We start from the raw sequence: 20,941 nt of genomic DNA on the forward strand, positions 1-20,941 counted from the left end.
AAGGGTAAACCGACCAGTGGGTGAACACTTAAGCGCAATTTAATTTTCAAAAATTCATCTTATATATTAAAAGCTGACTGTATCTTTGTATGTAACTATCTATCAATCTAACTATGTCAACGCCACTCCTGATGAACGACAGAAAACTGAGCATCGAAATATCGATCCTGGCTACATGTCTAGCTACACTGTAAAAACGATTCAGAAACGTTCCTGGAAGATAATAGGCAGCTGATGTGCCTAATTTCTGCCAGTAACATATCTCGCAAAAACCAGGAAAGTTTAACGTTAAAATTCAGTAAATTTCCTGAAATTATCCTGAAAAATTCAGAAATCTTCCCGTTTAAAGCCAGTCGTGTCTATGGAACTTCAGAGTAATCTTAGGGAGAATATATCAGCTTGGGACCTTCCTAATTTATTAAGTTCCAAAACGCAGTACATGGCCAAAGCTAAGCCAGAATTGCGAGTAACTACCAAGCATCTCACTTGTTTGCAATTCTTGCAAAGCTACGAAGGCTACACACTTATCCACTCCTTTTGGGAACTCAGTCAGTCTGGACCAGCCGCATTCGAGCTGAAGCCGATACACCTTATAAATACTTTCAGTTAATCTTTAAACTGGGAGCTAAAAATATTTTTTTCAACAGAGTGAAGTCTGCATTTCTGCAACTTGTAGTAATTCAGGAAACTTTTTGACAATGATACTTGACATTTCCAGAAAGTGGATAAAAGCCATTGAAATCTCGAAACGTTACAAGGAAATACTTAGTAACGTTTCGGAATTTTTTTACAGTGTAGGTCGAATAATTGTGCAACTTTAATTAGCGGAGATACAAATAAAAAACGTTATTTTTTTTTCTCCCTTTGTCATTCCTTCAGGATCAATGGTAGTTCGTTTTTCCTTTAGACATTTTCGCTTTTGCCATCAAGTGGCCAAAGCGGAAGTGTCTCGCAAACGGGACGGTCACGCAGAAAGAAACGAATGTTTTTCGAGTGGCCTAATGAAGAGCGTTTTTCGATGCGCAAAGAAAAATCATAATTCGAATGGCTTGATTAAGTAAAGGATGCAGTGATTTTTTCTTCTTTTCTTTCAAAGGAATGTAATTTTCGCCCCAAAAACATCAATTTAAATTCTTCCACGGGCTTAATTTGTCTCAGATGTCAAGTACGGGGCAAAGCCCCAAAAGTACCCCTAAGGTACTTCCAGGAATTGGGGTGCTGCACAAAATCTGCAACAGGCGGGTTGAGCGAGCCGTTGTAGGCGAGGAAGATTTTGCGCGCAAGAGGCGAGGAATACCCTGAAGTGCACCTCCGAAAGGTGGTGTGCACCTTCGGAGCACGAGATCGACGGCGAGATCGAACCGGGCGCCAAATATTATCCGCCGAATATATATAAGGATCAACAGTCGGGGCCCATTCAAATTTTACGGGGTTCTTTGAATCAGAAAGGAATAGGCCCTGACTGTTGATCCTTCTATTCTGCTTTTGAATTTATGATTTGTCTTATCTGTGTACGGTTATAAAACTATTTCAACGGTGTAGTTATATTCAGTAGTACTTAATAACATTCTAAACTACTGGAGTCATACATTTTTCTTTTTAGTTTTTTGGGTTTTTACGCAGTCGGGTTTTTTGTTTTTATTTAATAATTTTTTTTTTGAAAACTTCCACATGAACAATGTGCAGATTTTCTTGTGAAGGGAATTAAATTTTGTCAGAGCCTGGGTATCACTTTGGCTTGATCGGGCTCTGGATGTAATGAAAAGTTTAATTTCATTTTTTTTTTTTTTTTTGGTTGGAGAGATGCCTCTCATTTGGAGTATTTTTGATTGGTAGAGGGCTTGGCGTCTTTTTGACTCTGGCGCCGTCGTGCGTCGCACGACCTCGCACAAGGACGTAGCCAAGGGGTGGGTCCATGGGGTCCGGACCCCCCCCCCCTTCCCGAAAGACCCCTCTCCTTTTTTCTCAGTTGTTCCATCTCGCATCAACAAAATTTTTCCGAAAGGTAATGAGTTTATAAAACGCAGCATTCTCTCTCCTTAAATATTCCCAGTAATCGGCAATTTTCTCAGCGCTTGAGTCAATTCAGAACACGAGAACCTCGTGCAACAACCGCAGGTTCCCAATTTTCGTCTGCTTTTTGCTGTGTCACCTACTCCGTCCGAAACGGGGAAATGTCCCTTTCGACTTTCAAACCAGCTGGGTTGAAATTCAGCCCCTCTCCTTGTCCATCAAATTGCCATTGGCAAAGTAAAAACAAGCATTTATTGCCACTTCCGCCGTATCCCACAGTCTCATATTGGCGTGGTTTTCTTTATTTCTTTCTCTTTTCTTTTTGGATTTTCGTGGATTTCGTAGACGCATGTTGTACGAAAGACAGCCAGAGTGAGGTGCGTTCCTGGTGAATCAGTAATTGAATTCCGATTCTTTTCTGTTTTAACACGCAGTTTTTATCTACGTCATACTTATATATCTTAAACAAAATTGTATGCAAAAGAAAATTAAGTTAACCCAAACTAGGTAAGTCGTAGTGCTCCCTTTTAAAGTTTTCTTGATAATACGAGCAATTTTACGTGTTAATGTGTTTTTCCATTTAAAAACTAATTTTAGATTCTATGCCAGCAGCGAAAAAAGAAATTCTACACATTTCGTGAGTTTGAGGATGAGAAAAATAATTATTGATTTTTTTTTTCATTTTAACTCTATATTTTTGGCGTGGTTCATTTCAGATTCATTTTATATTTTAATAAAAATTTTATTTGAACATTTAGATTACTTTTAACATCTCTCTCCTGTCTGAGTAACAAATTACGTAGATTTTTTACTGATGTTTTCCCACCAATATTTAAGCATGATCATGAAACATATTAAATGCCCCCCCCCCCCCCAAAAAAAAAACAATTCGTGTTTGAAGGTAAAATAAATAAAATAAATGAATATATAAAACTTGAAGTTGATGTAACAAACTTTTTACGGTATCAAAGTTTTATAGAAAAATTTTATGAAATGACAAGTTCGGTCGTATTAACGCATGTAATAAGTAATTTATTAGAAATTATTACTTTTAAATATTACTGAATTGTGATTCTATGATCCCAAAAGAAAAACAGTTAGTTTTTAATTGACGAAAAAAAATCTTATTCGATGTTGTTCCATAAAACATATTTGTATTTGCATCATTGGAATACATTTTCTGATTGTTATTCATTGGCTTTGTACTAAGGAGTTATTTAATTAGCATTAAACGAAACAAAAAACAGACATATGCATTTAACTATAAATTACTAGGTGAAAATTAACACTATTTACTGCGTTACAAGCAAAGAAACAAAAAAGGTGAATACGAGGTAAATGTTTTTGAGCTTTTCTTTTATATATTGCCTTTTTTTAAACACTTATTTTCTTCAAGCAAAAGATATTTAGTATTTCTTGCAATAGAGTGTTTTGCTAACATCGTATTGAAGAAAAAAAATCATTACCTGCCTCGTAAAATATGATATGTATTGTTGTTAAAATTAACAACATGTTGTTAAAATTAACAACATGTTGTTAAAATGAAATTACACAGATGCTTAATTTAATTCATTAGGTATACATTCCATTAAACGGCATGTAAAAGATCCCTTAGGTCGTTTGACTGAATATGCTTGACAAAATTAAATTCCTTTTGCAGTTTCGCATCGAAGAGAGCTCAGGTGTCTCCATCTGGTGGAAACTGGGCATCAAATTTTCCTGTGACATTCACATCCGCGCCTTAATGGTGGCATATGAATGACTGGATGCCATATCGTTGGTTCGCACTTGTTCCGCAAAAGGCTAAAGCCTCTAACACAGCCCCGTTAGAAAGAAAAAAATAATGATAAAAACGGCAATACGCCTTTTCCGATATTTAAAATTTGTTCGAACAGCTTTCACCCTTTGAGGAATAGCGACTTCACTTGAGAACACCATTTATTTCTTGCTTCTCTTTTTTTTTTTTTTCAGCTAACTGAAATCACTGTGTCAGTTGGCTGAAGAAAGAAAAAATATATATATAAAAAATGGTTGCAGCAAAGGAAGCCTCCGTCCCTCAAAGAGTTAATAGTTTGCTCAAGCTTTTAATTGATGATTAGGAATGATAATTAGAAAACGGATAAGATTGGAAATATTCATTCTATTTCGTGTTATCAAAAAAATATTATAAATGTAAATAAATAAAAACTAATTCAAGCTTTTAAAATGAAACTTTGTTAATATTTTCGTTGAGAGAGTTGTGGGATTTTGCCTGAAATGTTGTTCAAATCGGCAGGGTTACGTATTACGTTATGTAACATTCGTATACATTCGACTCCATAGATATAGATATATTTATCCTCATATAAATAATGACGATGATCGAGTAACCCGCGTGTTTCAACAATGAATTCGCACCACGGCATGATATGTAATTCGATAATATGTTTTGGTAATGCTTAACATGCAAGGAAAGACTTTGTGACAAGGCTGAACTCGATCCGATAACTTGAACAGTTTTACTGGTAAGACTGTGTCATATCAGAGGAATGAAGAAACGAAAACAATGAACGTTATCTACTGGAGTTTAGGGTTAATCCACTGGTGTTAGAGTTAAAATTTCAACTATCAAAATATCACCAAACAGGCAATTGCTTCGTTCAAATGAAGAAGAGTTGAAGCAATTTTCACGCGTCATGTCTTGACGGGTGACTTTCTAGTTTTCAAATAAAATGGCTTAAGTACAAATGTACATATTTTGCTGAAATATATTACAAAGCTTTAATATTTTATTAAATTATCGCATGCATTTTCCAAGTAATTTCTAGAACAGTTTTCGTTTTCCGTTTTTCTTTTATTGTGCCCTTTTTATTAATAGAAAATATATCACTTATTTTCAGGAGGACATAGGTTCACCCATATTTGGAAACTTTGTATGTGATAACTTTCAGTTTAATGTTAATTTACAAACTGACAATAATTAATTTACCACTTAACATTTAACTTTTTGTTAACTAATTTTAACTAAAGACTCTATTAATTTCAATTATTTAATTAATTTTAGTTAATTATCATATTATAATGATCAGTTTTAATTGGATTTATCTTAGTCTTGTGTAATTATCAGCTACTAATTCTGCTTTAGCATGCCTCCTCTTTTGAAGTTCGTGCAACCTTGGACCCCCCCCCCTTAACAAAGTTCTAGCTACGTGCCTGCCTCGCACATAGGGACGGCGCAGCCCTGATTAGAAGATGAAGTTAAGTTACAAATAAATCGATCTCTTATCGAGAAATATGTTCATGGACTTAATATTGATTCCAAGCCTTTTTCTTCTTCTCTCTCTCATTTAATTATTATGTAACGATCACTGACTGCGCTTGAAGTGGTTCAGGTGCGTGAGAGTCAAATGGTCAGGTATACGGACTAAGTAGTTTATCTCAAGTTTTAAATGTAAACCGATCTAAGTTCCTTCAAAGCAGGCCTCAGCATTTATTTCGGAAACAGTATACTGCCGTGCTCTGCTAGGCACGAAAGTCGTAACTGTACTTTTTATCAAAATTGAGTTACGGTCATTAAGTGATTCTTTGTCACATATTTTACCTCATTACAATGTTTTATGGTCATTTGTGAATAGGAACTATTTTTTTTTTTTTAAATTCTGAAAAAGTTTCATCTGTATCAAATACATGGAGGCTCACAACTTTAAACGGCAATTTCTCATTTTGAACTCAGATACAGATACGACTTTTGCACTTAGCACGGCAGCATAACCAACACAAGCTTTTCTTCTTTGCTTCATGAGGCTTCAACTTAAAAATGATGCCATTTTAGGAAAAATAAATGTCTAGTGAAAAATTCAAGACTTAAAATACTACCCTCTCAGTTTTTCTACACTGTAAAAAAATCGAAACGTTCCTAAAAAATAATGAGCAGCTAAATGTGCCTAATTTCTGCCAATAACATATCTGCAAAACTCAGGAAAGTTTCCTACTAGAAGTTGGTAACCTTCCTGAAATTACCAGGAATCTATCTGAGAATTTCAGAAACTTTCTCAATAAAAGGCAAATATGTCTCTAGACTAACTCAGGAACCTTAAGTGAAAACCTCTGTATTTATATAGTAACCGCTCGACACATTCCTGATTTACCAAGAAAGCTTCTAAAGCAAATATAGAAGAGCTTAGACAGAATTACAAGCGACTCCTTCAAAGCTACAATATCCAGAGATTGCATTTTACCCGCCGCAACTAAATTGAAGGAGAAATACGTAATAAAGAAACGTAATGTATTTTTTCACTGGCAGCTAAAAATGTTTTTCACCACAGTAAAATCGGCATTCATGGAACTTATAGCGATTCAGGAAAAATGTTTCGCAAAAAACTTGTTTTTCACAGGAAGCTTTTGAAATCCCGAAACGTTACCCGAAAACAATCAGTGACGTTTCGGATTTTTTTAGTTTAGACCTCTATGCCACTTTATCAGTTGCTGCAGTAGAAAACTAACTTGTATGCTTTCAGTAAATGGCCAGTGGTCGGAGTGGTCTGAATGGAGACACTGTTCGGTGACTTGCGGCCCAGGGGTGCAGAGAAGGTGGCGAAATTGCAACAATCCTCCACCACAACATGGAGGAGCGGACTGTAATGAAGAACACGCAGGCGATGTGCAGACACGAAGCTGTAATGGCGGAGTTGAATTCTGTCCGGGTAAGCTGATTGGATTATTAGTATGACTTTCATGTAGGTATGCATTGATTGGTACAGTAGACCCTCGTTTTACGCGGGGTCACGTTCCACGAAAATACTGTGTGAATTAATAGTCCAAGAACCCATGAGTGACAGACCTACGTCATAATATAAATGCCCAAAATTTTTCTGCGTAAGGAATCACAGCAGGTAAAAAAGATTCGTTATTTTTTAAGCTGAGGCGTGATGGCTTTGGCAGGAAATAGGAAGCAAAAGCAGGGGCGGATTTACAGTCTATTCAAAGGGGTGGCGGTTGAAAACCGTAAAAGTCATTCCTCCCCCCAAACCCGTCATGTAGGGGGGCAGGGAGTCAATTGCCTCCCCCTTTACCCTGTCTTTAGAATCACCCCCTATCACCCCTCACGAACTTATCGCCGCTTGAAGTGTCAAATCTCCCCTTTGGGGGGCTGTCACCCCCAGGGTTGGAAACCACAGCTCTAAGTCATAGTAATGTATTATCATACCAGTATAGTGGAAGAAAAAGGTTGGAAGACAAATATAGAAATACAAAAATTATTAAAGTTCAAAAAAAGGGGGAGGGGTGAGCTTAGGTTGAAATTAAAAAGTGGGTAACGCTGTCCATTCTTGACTACACTAACTGTCTAAACTTAATTTAAAGCACATTTGTGGAATGTACTTGGTTGAAATTAGTAGCGGTTGTTATTCGATCGCAAGTAATTCCTTCAATTCTATATTATTGGTTTTAGAAAATAATGGTCACGAAGGGAGCGATCGCCCCCACCGCCCCCCTAGTAAATCCGCCACTGAGCAAAAGGTTCATAAAATTGCCATAAAAGCTAAACATCATAGATTCATTCCATATTACGTGACCTGCTGATGACTCTCATATACAACCATCTCTGATTTGGAGGACGTTCCAGAGAGGTTCAGACATGCCTTTGAAACTAACCTGTGCACATTTTCAGCTTCCAAGACACAAATCATGAGACCACCTCAAAAGGAAAAAAAAAAAGTGGGCTAAATGACTTCCAATGGGGGGGGGGGGGGAACCGTGCGAAACCTAGCAATTCGTTTCAACGCTGATCCGCCATTTTGGATCTCCTTTTTTTTCTTCATCGATCCTAGATCCTCAGGATTTGGGTCTCAGAAGCTGAAAATTTTTATAGGTTAGTTTCAAAGGATCTTAGAAGCTGAAAACTTTTATAGGTTAGTTTCAAAGGTATGTCTGCACCTCTATAAAATTTCGTTCATATCGGAGATGGTCTGGTGGAGACGACGAGGTCATTTGACATGGAATGATTCAGTTTTTGACGCAACTTTTGGTACCTGTTTCTATAATTAATACTTGTTTCTACTAATCCTCATATACAGAGTGTTTCGAAACAACGTGTCATAAATGTGCATGAAGGTCAGGCATATAGTAATAAACAAGAATCATATAGGAACGTAGGGTCGCATGCGCAATTCAGACGCGCAAGAGGGCGCTGAATATCGAAAAGATAGCTGGCCAGAATGAAGCGACGTAAAGCGTCAGTTGAGTGTAGGTACTTTAATGTTCTTGTAAACGTATATCGTTAATTTACTTTCTGTAATAAAATTTCATTCTCTCTAACGGTTTTTGCGTTTTCCTGTGTCAGCCTTTGAGCCCATGTAGTGCGTTTGGATTGCCCATGCGACCCTATGCTCCTTTTTTATTATTGTTAATTATTAATTTCCTGACCTCCATGCACCTTTCTGACACGTTGTTCCTAATCACCCTGAATATAATAGCCAATTCACTGATCGATTAACGCTCCTGACCTCATCAACAATAAAACTCGCGCCATTTCATGATAATTTGGTAACATTTTTTGGTAATCTTTGACATGCAGGGAAATGTTTTATTTTGACAAGGCTGAACTGGATCCGGTAACTTAACTATTATCTTGCACTGATGCTGCCTCAGTATTGTTATGTTACTCCATTTATGCTGTCAGCAGACTGCCACAATATTGAATGACAAGGTGTATACAGCATAATATCAGGAAAATATCAAGGTAGACTGCGTTTGTAATGCTAATGCTGCATACATATTGATATGACAGGATAATATCAAGATGTTGTTATGACAGCATTAATCCAGTCACTAGGCAAGGTGATCGTGCTTTTGTAATCCTGCATACGTATTGATATGACAGGATAATAGCAAGATGTTGTCATGACAGCATATAGTCTCTAGGCAAGATTTGCTTTTGTAATCTTGCATACGTATTGATATGACAGGAAAATATCAAGATGTTGTCATGACAGTTTGAAATCATGTGTCAATGTTGTCATGACAGTGTCCGGGTAAGCTGTTTGGATTATTAGTATGACTTTCATGTAGGTATGCATTGATTGGTACAGTATACCCTCGTTTTACGCGGGGTCACATTCCACGAAAATTCCGTGAACTCTGAATTGTAATAATATGTTTTGAACAATTTCTTTTCAGAAAAGAACTCTGAAATCACTTGCAAAAAATGTCACCGATGGCCCAAGATCGTTTATTACCAAGACAAAATGTAATTTATTGCATGATATCTTGACTCTCAATAATTTTAATTATGAAAAAGATGGAAATATTTTATCTGTTTGCAATGCCCGCATCCACGTAAAATCAAAACTTGTTGCTTTCTTAATTTTTTGACCCCCAAACACTAAAAAGACTTAAATTAGGGCAAAGTTTTGACTTTTGAGCATTACAATTATTGAAAATTGCCTGCAATATTACTAGTGTCAAATGCTGACCTCTTTTTTTTTTTTTTTTATTTAATCTCAGTCGATGGTGAATGGACGGAATGGAGTGACTGGGGCAACTGCAATAGTCCAAACTGCAAATCGAAACATTTCTTATTCGTTCAGGAAACGTAGCTGCAGTGATCCCCTGCCCCTGCATTCACGGTGGCACGATGTGCCAGGGAAATTTCTTACAAGCTGGACTTTGCGATCGTCCCGTCAATTGCGTTGGTAAGGTTTTTAACTGAATTACTATTATTTAGCTAACCCATTTAACTAAACTACTGATCATGTAATAAATAGTTCATATCGGTCTGTAATCTATCTTCTCCGTTGTTTAACAGTAGTTTAATTATTTCTAGCACACTATTAATGACATTTTGCTTGAGCCCTGTTTTACATTTTCATTAATGTACTTTTGAGTCCAACTCTTTCACATAGAGAAGGTGTAAAAACTGGCGAAGGTGAGTACCCCTCTCCAAGAGGTTATAGGAAATGTTGAAAACTAGCGACCAGGACTGTAAATGCCCAGCAAGCAAAATATCTTGTCTCCATATTGCATAAAGGATTGACATGCAAGAAAAATCATCTTGCATTAATGCTGCCTCAGTATTGTTATGTTACTCCATTTATACTGTCAGCAGGCTGCCACAATGTTGACTGACAAGGTTTGTGCAGAATAATATCAGGAAAATATCAAGGTAGGCTGCTTTTGTAATCCTGCATACATATTGATATGAGAGGATAATATCAAGATGTTGTCATGACAGCATGAAATCAAGGTCTAACCAAGGTGATCTTGTTTTTGTAATCCTGCATACGTATTGATATGGCAGGATAATATCAAGATGTTGCCATGACAGCATGAAATCAAGGTCTAGGCAAGATGATCTTGCTTTTGTAATCCTGCATACCTACTGATATGACCAGAAATTTATGATTGCGTTGGACTGTTCGGTAGCTTGATTTAATACATTTATTTAAAAAAAAAATTATCGCATAATGTACTCAAAAGTTTCGCAAGTATATGTCCGCATATTTAACATAATTCACATAACAGTCTTTGTAAAAGAGAGGTAGCTTGGTGTTAGCGCACAAGAACTACCACCGACGTAGAGGGTGCAGAATTGCAGCATTTCATGTCTCACTATTGGCGATTTCGGTCTATCCCCGCTTACGGTGATGGCAAAAGATTGGAAAAATTGGAGTAAATTAATTAAGAAGGACAAAGGAAACTCAGTCAATTAGGACTTTTTGGGGGGCTTTACAGGGATCTAGTTTTTGATATCATTCCAGCATTCTAAACAGTTAAATAACTCCAGTGAGCGGCATTTTTACCTTTTTCGAAAAGTTAAAAATAAATGAAATTTGTCCGTGAACTTCACCGCAATTGTTGATATTAGAATGCAAATTACAGGATCCCCCCCCCCCCAAAGCGATGGCCCATCCCTCAAGCGTTACGGAGTATCCTTCCAGAATGAAAAAGCCAAAAGTAAATTAAGAAGTTAAATTTTAAAGAAAGAAATACCCCTTTAAAAAAACTTTCTTAAAAATTCCAATGTCACAATCTGCACCATGGGACCCCCCCCCCCCCTCGCCTGGGCACCCAGTTTATTAGCATTTTTGTTTATTAGAGTTTATTATTTTACTACAATAAAGTGCGGTTTCTATGATTTTTGAGTAATTTTTTTTAAATAATTCAAATTTTTATTTAAAAAAAAGAGAGTTTTTTTCGTCCCCGCTCCCTTTCCTCCAAACTTGACGCACAAAATGCAGGAACTTTTTTACCCCTTCTTGTTGGAAGGTTAAGAAGTAATTTGTAACAGATTCAAAAAATTTTTATTTATTTATTTATTTTTTTTTGATGTTCGGGTTTTGCGTTTTTTCGCTTAGTTTTACCGTACTATTGAGGGGGAAGTGCTAACAGAGTCAGCTTCTTCTTTATATGTAAGGTTGTTTAATCAATAGAGTATAAGAAAATCTGTGAAAAATAAACAACCTTACAGGCACAAGAGCAGTTTTTTTTTTAACTGTAAATTGATGTTGAATAGTTTTAACTTTGAGGAAAAAAAAAGCAGACAATCGGTGAGGCAATAATTTTGCACTTTCATAGCATAATCTGTGGATAAGGTGCAGAAAATTACAGTAGTCTCAGTAAACAGGAGGAAGCAAGATTATGCATTGAAAAAAATAGGAATAAATAGGAAAAAACAAGAAAATTTTCAAAATTAAAAAAAAAGGAAACTAGGAAAAAATAGGAGGTCTGCGAACCCAGCAGGTATTCAACATGAGAATCACGAGGTATGAAACAATGGAAGCAAGTTCGAACATGTTTGAAACCTGATCCCCCCCCCCCCCCCCATCTGGTTAGATTTGATGGAGTCTATAAACTGGTAGATTTCAAATACAGCCAATTGAATTGATCTTTGAAGTTCAGCGACTTTGAGTACCTCCACTACTACCAAAAATCTACCCCAAGGAAGTCAAGTGTCCGAAAGGAGGGATGTGATCTTCTAGGTACCAATTATTCCGCGATCTTCACCGAAAACGGTGTCACCCGTCATCTTTACTTTCCCAATCTAGACACGAGACCGAAGGGGAAGGAAATTTTCTACAGAACCCTTTTCCTGCTCAACAACCGATTCACAGGACTTTCTGAGTCCTCAGCTTTAATGAACACGTACACCGAACAGGGTTTAATTTCTTCCAAAAGAAGTGCATTAACCCCTGCAATACATACTACTTATTATTAAGCGTAAATACTTGAATTTTGCCTAAAACGCTCTAATCTGCATAAAATTGAAAAGCAGTGCAGAGCAGAAGCTAAGCTCCCGTGAGCAAATTAAGCTCTAATCCCAAATGTACCTATAAGTGGGGGCAAACCTAACTTGGCAGCATTGTGAAAGCTACGCAGGTCCTAATCACAGCATTATAACACTGCTAGGTTAGGTTTGCCCTGACTATAGTCGGTATTTACGGCCTTGAACCCATGATCCTACGATCCCGAAGCAGATGTCCAAAAAAAAGCTGTGATGTGAGTTTCTACTTATAACTTGGCATTTGAGCAGCTTCATTAGCATGTTTAGAGTGTGCTGTAAGAAAACTTGGAATAAGTTCAGTCTTTTGCAGCCTACATGCTGGTAAGATAAGATTTATCCTTACATTATACTTATGTCTTTATTACCTTAAAATGTGTTACTTTTTTGTATTAATTGTTTTTTTTTCTTCAACTCGATGTATAAGTAATTCTTCCTCATCGTAATGAACTCCATTTAATTATTCCCCTCTTTTTGTCGGCTGCAGTTGATGGTGGTTGGACAGAATGGTCTGAATGGACTTGCTTGAAAGATGTAGCTTTGAGGAGTAGAGCCTGCCGAAACCCAGCTCCATCTAAAGGAGGAAGAAACTGTACAGGTCCGATGACAGAACATCATGTACCAAATACTGAAGAATACAGTAAGTCTACATACAATGCTGATGTAAGCAAGTTGAGGGCATTCTATTGGTTAGTTTGTAAAAAATTTCGGATCCAATGTTATTTTAACTGCATAGAATCACTTCTTTTAGGTGATTTTCGCATGTAATACTTATGTCTCTGATGCCCCTGTCCAGGTGGGTCCCAGAGTAGTTCAAGAGGGTATCATCGAGGGCAAATCGTAGATCCGGCGCTGTTTTCTGCAAACGAGTGCTACACTGCAAGCTATGACCGCCTTGTCTTACTGCAGCAATCTTGGAACGTTTTTTAACAGATAACTCTTTTTTAGGAGCAATCCAGAACCAAAAATGATGTTACTCTTCCTCAAAATATTAAAGAAATTCCTATCTTTAAAAATTCTTTTACAGTCTTGCTTTTAACAAGTTGCTAAACGAAAACGGTTTTGTTTGAAACCCAAGAATGAGCAGTTAGCATCTTGCTGAGCAACTTACTACGTCAGTCATATGTGTTTTGCATAATATGATGCAGTGATCAAACACAATCCACTTTGCCCTAAAATGAAAGTTTTAGAGCTATGTGCCAAAAACCTAAATTTAGCCCTTTTTTAAGACCAATGTCTGATACAGAATGGAAGCAGCTGTACTACCAACAGCTAAGGTAGGTGCGGGTAATAAGGCTTACCTAAGAGAGATTTGAAATAAATGAAAACTGTGTATGCGAATGAACACATTAATATTAATTAAACATACAGATCATTTACTACAAGAAACAAACAAAAAATCAACAGTTTTGCAAAACACAAGCATGAAATAAAACATTTTTAAAAACCTTGACATTAGGCCTTATTATACTATGGTAGGATAATAAGGCCTAAGAACTTTAACACTCTTAAATAATCAAAATAAGTTTCTAACATTGATAATTGAGATCAATTGTAATATATATGCATTAATTATGCTTAAGTCTTCAAAATGATAAAAAAAATTATTGGTTTAACAACCGTCAGGGCACTCAAAATTATTTTTGTCATAGACTGTCTCACCGACGCATTCCTGATAATATCACTCGCCGCATTTTAGATATACAGTGGCTCCCAAAAGTCTTCGTACACCTACGACTTTCAACGAAATAGGCCCCAAATCATTGGTTAGAATTAATATTTCGGAATAGGTATTTAATTATAAGATCTATGATCAATTTTTAACAAAACTGCATGAAAAGTATTTAAAAAATATTAAAACTTAATTTTTTAAAAAATCAAAAACTGAAAAGTGCCGGAAATTTTATCTCACAAAAGTCTTCGTACACTTTATAAAATGTCTATATATTATTGACTAATCTAACTTTTGATTAAGTTATTAATTAGTAGAATATCATACAGTATTCATAACACCTTTTAAACATCTGGGAATAGATTTCATTCTTTTTCTTTATTTTTTTAGCGTAATTTCTGAGTAAGTGTTATACCACACTTCGAGTATTACTATTTCTAGCTCTATTTTCGTTTTAAAGCCCTATTTTCGTAATCTAGCCTCCAGATATCTCTAAATACGTTACATTAAGTTACAATCTGGAGATTGAGGGGGTATTTTCTAAATTTTAGGACAATTTTCGAGGCACTAGACGGAAACGTTGAAAACCGTGTGCTTCTTATCGTTATCTTGATAAAAAACAAAGTTGTTTTCAATAACCAAATTTTTGGCTAAGAGTTCAAAATTGGTTTTTAAAATATTTAAAGGAACAGCATGATTCATTATTTCATCAAAAAATTACAAACTACCAAGTCCTGATGCTGATATGCACCCTCACACTAAAACACCTTCACCGTCCTGATTAACTGATCCAACTAAGTTCTTAAGATTAAGTTCCTAATTTTTTCTTCTACTTACAGTTATACAACAATTTAACCAAAAATGTTAAATTAACTTTTATCTGTAAGTAAGACATGATTCTAAACTGTTTTTAGCTTATTTATCACTGATTTGGGACGAAAAGCGTAAGCTTTCTGTTTTTCGCACGACCAAGAAAATTTCTGCGGGAAGAGGTCTCATTTAATCCAGCTAATCAAAGAACTTGGCGAACAATTTTAGGTGAAAAGAAAATGTAAAATGTTTCATTTTACTCTGCAGAAACTTTTACAGTGCTAAAATGTGTATTTTTCATAAATTTTTTAACTTTAAATCTACGATCACGTTTTGTCAACTTTGCCGGTTGATCTTTTCTTACCTTGTTTTCGGTCCGATTCCTTTCTATAAAGCATTTTATCAAGCACTTTACTATACAAACAAATAAAATAACTAATTTAGAGACATTTCAAACCAATTTACCACTACTGTGGGGAAAAAATTCAAATTTTGAATGGCGTTTGCGGTTTTTTACGAATACCAGCCATTTTACAGTAATAAGCAATATATTATGGAATAAATAAACCAAAAATTAAAGCCAAATGACTTATAAGGGTCAACACAATGGAAAAATATTAATAAAACGGCATATGATAATTTTAATCATGAATTTATTCGAAAATATTTAAGTGTACGATGACTTTTGTGGCGTGTTATTTCTCTGTCTCTTCGTTTTCTGACCCATTTCAAAAAGAAGATCCGTCAATATTTTGAAAAAAACCAATGGGTTATATTTAGAATGACATAGGAATGATGTGAAAAAATATTGGACTTTATATTCGAATTCAGCTTTGAGTTATTTTGGTTTTACTAAAAAATTTCCAAGTGTACGAACACTTTTGGGAGCCACTGTAGTCTCGCGTCATTCATCTTATCCTCTCACAAGTGTGTGACAGTACCATATAGCATCGTTTTCTTCAGTATCATTTCCTTCTTTGAGAGTTTACTTCTTTTTTTTTTCTCTCTCTTTCTTGTTTCTGTCGAACAAGCCTTTGATGCAGGGCCGATCCTAGCAGGTGTGCAGGGTGTGCACCGCACAAGGGCGGCCAAAGCAAGGGGCGGCCGAAGGCCGCATCATATAGTTCTTTGAATCAAGCAAAATTCCTCAAGAATTTCTCACAAGATAACTTATAATAAGCCAAATAAATATGCTGAATTTTAAATGTTCAATTATCAAAGTAAGTGCCGATTTCCCGACAGCATAGCATAGTTTAAGATAAATAGATTGTTAGGGAACATTGTGTTGGTTCATTGTCAATTAATATCTACTCTTAACACACATACTTCATTTAGTTGCAAAATTTGTGACAGAACCGGTAATCAGGCATGGATACAGGGGAGGGGAATAAGGGAAATGCCCCCCCCTCCTCAAGCATGAAAGGGTGCCTTCTAAAAGGAGCACTCAAGGCCCAGGGAGGCCACTAATGTTTACCCTCCCCCCCCACCCCCAAGCTTTTATAGACCTAAACAATGAAGACATATTTTATATATTATATTTAACAAAAGCTATACTGATTAGATACTGTCGCAAGCATTTAAAACAACAAATTCTGTTTTCAACAATCGCGGATGCGTGGAGAGACAGACTCCCCTGAGAGTCAAACATATATGAATAACGAACTAAAGTTTTCTAATTTCCCCCCTTTACAGCATTTTTTTCGAATTAAAATCAACAATGAACTGCCCGGTTTCAGATCAGGACTCTTGCCCCGGGTAGTAAATTTAAACGTAGCTCCAAAACGAAGATCCAAAAGAATGCCATGACCTCCTTGACGAAACTAAAGAAGGCTTAAAATTGCGTTTTTAGGACTTTAATTTCGGAAAATTTTGCTGTTTGAACCACCGATTTTAAGGACCCAATCAAATCTCTGATTCACCCCTTCCACCTTAACTTAATCAAACATAGCCTGAAAATGTTGGCTTTAAAATCCAAAATGTGTTTTCAGAGGACAGTCCTTCTTAATGTCATCAAAATTTGCTTAATGACATTTTTCGTGTTTCTTTTTCGAAATTTTTGCGATGGAGAGCGAAAAATCTATTCCCAAACATTACTACCAAAGATAGTCTCAATTAGAGTCTTTAGAGAGCCCCCTAATCCCACACCCTCAGTTTGAAATTGTCTTCAGTTTCAAAAAACAGTTCGTGAGGGCACACTGAACCCCCGTCCGCTCTTTGTCCCATCGTTATCAAACAGTGCGTAAAATACGATTTTCTAAAAAACTCTGGAGAACTGCCTGGCTTATGTAACTTTTCACGGCGCTAGGGCATATACCCATCAATCGTCGAAGTGAGATGGACAAAAGTCTATAGTTGTGTTTTTCAGATATTAATATCGAAAAATATCCGAAAGATCCGCCGAAGCTTCCCAGTTTTGTTAACGTCACCAAAGATAGCATAAAATTGCGCTTTTAGAAATATCCATTTGGGAGCTCCAAAACCCTTCCTTCTCAAAAATAGTCTAAAATGGATTTTAGTTCCAAAATATATTTCGGTTCGGAATATTTTCACGTTTTCCCTATCGTTTTCAAATATAGCCAAAAATGGGTTTTTGAAACAATAGTGCCGAGAAATTAGCGGAGGAAAGTCGCCAGATCTCCTAACGTCACCAAAGGCAGCCTAAGTTTGCGTTTTAAACTTTAATTTCGAAAACTTTCGATAGGAGATGATTGAATCTCCCTCCCTCTAGCAACGTCAACAAAGATAACCCAAAACTGCTTGTTTAAAACTTCAGTTTCGGAAATTTCGGTAAGAGCGCCGATCTTTCCCAAGCTGCGGTCACAAAAAATAGCTTCGAATTGATTTCAATTTTGAAAGAATTTTAGGAGAGAACTCCAACATTACTTTTCCCCTGAAGTCTCAAAAAAGTTCCTAAAATTGCGATATTGACGTCAATTTCGAAAATTTCCCCATGCACCTTGAATATACCTGGCCCTTTTCTCTCCTTGCAACCAAACACAACCAAAGCTTACTAAAACTTTTTTGTACGCCAATTTCGATAATCTTCTGAGAGCAATCCCCCCTCCTCTATCCTTTCTCTGATGTCACCGAAGACACTATAAAATGCGTTTTTACTAGTAAATTTTAGTATCTATTACTTTCTTCAAAGATATAAATTGTACCTAAGTTTCTTACTATAAAACTTTTCTTCTTTTCTATGAGTTCATCATTCTTGTTTTTTTCTTCTTCTTTTAGAACTTGATATAGAAGTTTGAAGAAATATTTTTATGGACGTCTAAGATTAGTCAAAATATGCAAATTACTCTTGAGGGGCGGCACATTAGTTCTTTGCACACGGGCGGCCGACACCCTAGGATCGGCCCTGCTTTGATGATTGGGGTTCTCTGATAATTAATGGCTTTTCTTCTAACAGTTTTTTTTCCATAATTTTCTCTGGTGCAGGCATAAGCTCTTGAAATGCTGTACTTTTTAACAGAGTGAACCGCACATTGTCTTCTGTATCGTCCGAACTAGAACCGTAAACCAAATGGTAAAACTTTTCAGAGGTTCTGCTTGGAGTACTACTGTAACACTGAATCAATTAGTAAATATGAACATCCATAATATATTGAGAAAGATTCAAAATAAGGTGTAAAACTGACAAACATTGTTACAAAAACAAAGCAGTACAATAAAGCCTATGATCAAATTTGGTAGGTCTTATTAGTCGCTGACATAGTGTACATAGAAGTGCACAAAAGTAAAATAAGTGGTTCATATATATTATTCAAACATTAAAAAACTGGAGCGCAAAACTATATCTAAAAGTGTAAGATTACAAAAATTATTTAGCATTCAGTCGGACAATTTTTCATTCTTCATGTTGCACAACCGCTCTGCTTAAATGAATCGCGTCACACTGGTCGCAACAAGTGAACAACATGTCGCGACCAGCATGAAGTTCCTTCTATGAGTGTTAGCTACCTACGAGTACATCCTTGAGTTGATACGAACATTTTAAATTGTAATTTTGTTGTTTAGGCCTTATTAGTCGACAGGAAAGGCCTTAATACCCGCACCTACCTTACATTAATATTACATTAAATAACAACATTTTATAGGGTCTGGTGGGGTAAAGTGGTCATAAAATCGTATGTTTTCAACTTAGGTGAATAATAAATACAATAAATTCTTTAAACAATCAAAGTTTTTTTGTTTTTATTTTACATTGCATTATTAAAGAACATGGTACACTGAGTTTTAGAAAAATAAATATTGATTTAAGTAGTGTTATAGCACTTTCTTTTCCCTTTGTATTTATGACCACTTTACCCCATGGGGTGGGGGAAAGGGGGTCATAGCATGGGGTAAAGTGGTCATAGTTAAGAATAGATGCAAAACCATTATAAACAACCCTAATAGTTATATGTTTCGGTTATTTTTATAGTTACAAGTATATGCACAAGCATATGTGCGTATACACGAGTATATACGTGTCGTGTAAACACGTTTATATATGAGTAGATACATGTATGCATCGGATACATGCATGCACGTGCCTACTCAAGTATGTACGTGTATACACGAGTATATAAGCATGTATATGCGATTGCCTACAGGAGTGTATACGTGTCTACATGAGTATATATATGTGTCACGTATATATACGTGTCACGTGTATGTACGGGTATATACGCGTGTAAACGAACATCATATTCGTGTATGCACTTGTATCTCTAGTATATACAGGCATACCAGAGTGTACAGTGGACGTATACACGCATATGTAAGTGTACATACACTGTTAAAAATTCAGGAAGATTTTCTGGTAATTGTTACTGTAAAATAGCGGACTTAACGCATCGCTGATTTCTACGGTACTTTCTACCGGAGAAATAAGCGATCCCAGCGCCAATCGGTTGATGTGGGCTACCAAGGAAACCGTAAAATTTTACAGTAACATTTGATTTTTACGGTAATAGTTACTGACAACATGGATGCCAGTAACAATTACCGTAAATTTTCCGGAAAATTTTTAACAGTGTACACACATATACGGGTATACACGAGTTAATTCGTGGATACACACAGTGCGTGTTTGTACGTGTCCACTCACATATGTATATTGTGAAGAACGAGTATTATACGCATGTATACGTGCAAACACGATTATACACCTGTATAGACTTATATACGTATATTTACGTGTGTACACCTGTACATGTATGTATACACGAGTATATAAGCTTATATACATGTGTGCCTATAGAGTGAATCCAAGCTCTTGGGCAAAAATCTGAGGTTGTGAGAGGGGAGGATAAGAAGCAAAAAATTATAAGGAATTTACGTTCGCTGACGCGCTACATGCACACAAAGCCAGAAAATGATGGAATCAAAATAAATAACAAATTTATTACGCAAAGATAATTTTACCCAACAGTTTAGTTTTAAAGAAATATTTCAAGCAGTTGTTAAAAGTTACGGCCTGTAGTAGCTCTAATACAAGCATCGCAACAAAGGTGCAGGGACTGATGAAAGTTTTTCAAAAGTCTTGTTATTGCAACAGAAAGTGCTTTGTGATTGCGTCGCACATGTATTACAGCTGCAGGCCGCAAGTTTCATCAATCGCTTTAAAACTTTCTTGAGACCTAAAATGTTGTCCAAAATTGTCTTTGTGTAATAAATTTGTGACCTGTTTTTGTATTTATCAGTTACTGTCTTTGCGTGCATGTAGCGCGTCAGCATTGTGTTTGTGACCATATGTTCCTTATGATTCTTGCTTCTTATAATCCACTTTTAGTAATTTGCAAAAAAGTTTAAGCTCACCCTGTATACTTGTATATCATATGCTTGTATGTAAGTGTCTAGTCGAGTACGTACGCGTATATACGTGTCTACCTGTGTATATAAGTGTTTATATATATATATATACGTGTACAGTCGAATGTATATCTGTATAGATTAAAAATACTTGCAGATATCCATATACGTATTTATTGGTGCTTTTATGTGAATACGTCAATGTACGTGCCTACGAGTATATACATACGCATGCGCATATACTCGTATATTTAACCCTGTTTACTGTAAAAACAATACATATTATTAAGTTAAATTAATATTTAATTTATATCTGCCTTATACTTAACGATTAAGTGACATTAGAAGAACAATATTCGTTAAGCCTAATATTATGACCACCACTTTACCCC

General features: G+C 36.1%; 1 protein-coding gene across 1 annotated transcript in view; it reads left to right on the plus strand.

Moving 5' to 3' along the window:
* The window catches only part of LOC129227594 (coadhesin-like), a 75,683-nt gene that overhangs the window by 48,901 nt on the left and 5,841 nt on the right, over positions 1-20,941 (plus strand). The window contains 5 exon segments of the mRNA XM_054862175.1: positions 6,510-6,695; positions 9,496-9,562; positions 9,564-9,615; positions 9,617-9,683; positions 12,756-12,908. Of these exon segments, the coding sequence (XP_054718150.1) occupies positions 6,510-6,695; positions 9,496-9,562; positions 9,564-9,615; positions 9,617-9,683; positions 12,756-12,908 (525 nt within the window).

The sequence above is a fragment of the Uloborus diversus genome, chromosome 8 (assembly GCF_026930045.1).
Source record: "Uloborus diversus isolate 005 chromosome 8, Udiv.v.3.1, whole genome shotgun sequence".
NCBI classification, from domain to species: domain Eukaryota; kingdom Metazoa; phylum Arthropoda; class Arachnida; order Araneae; family Uloboridae; genus Uloborus; species Uloborus diversus.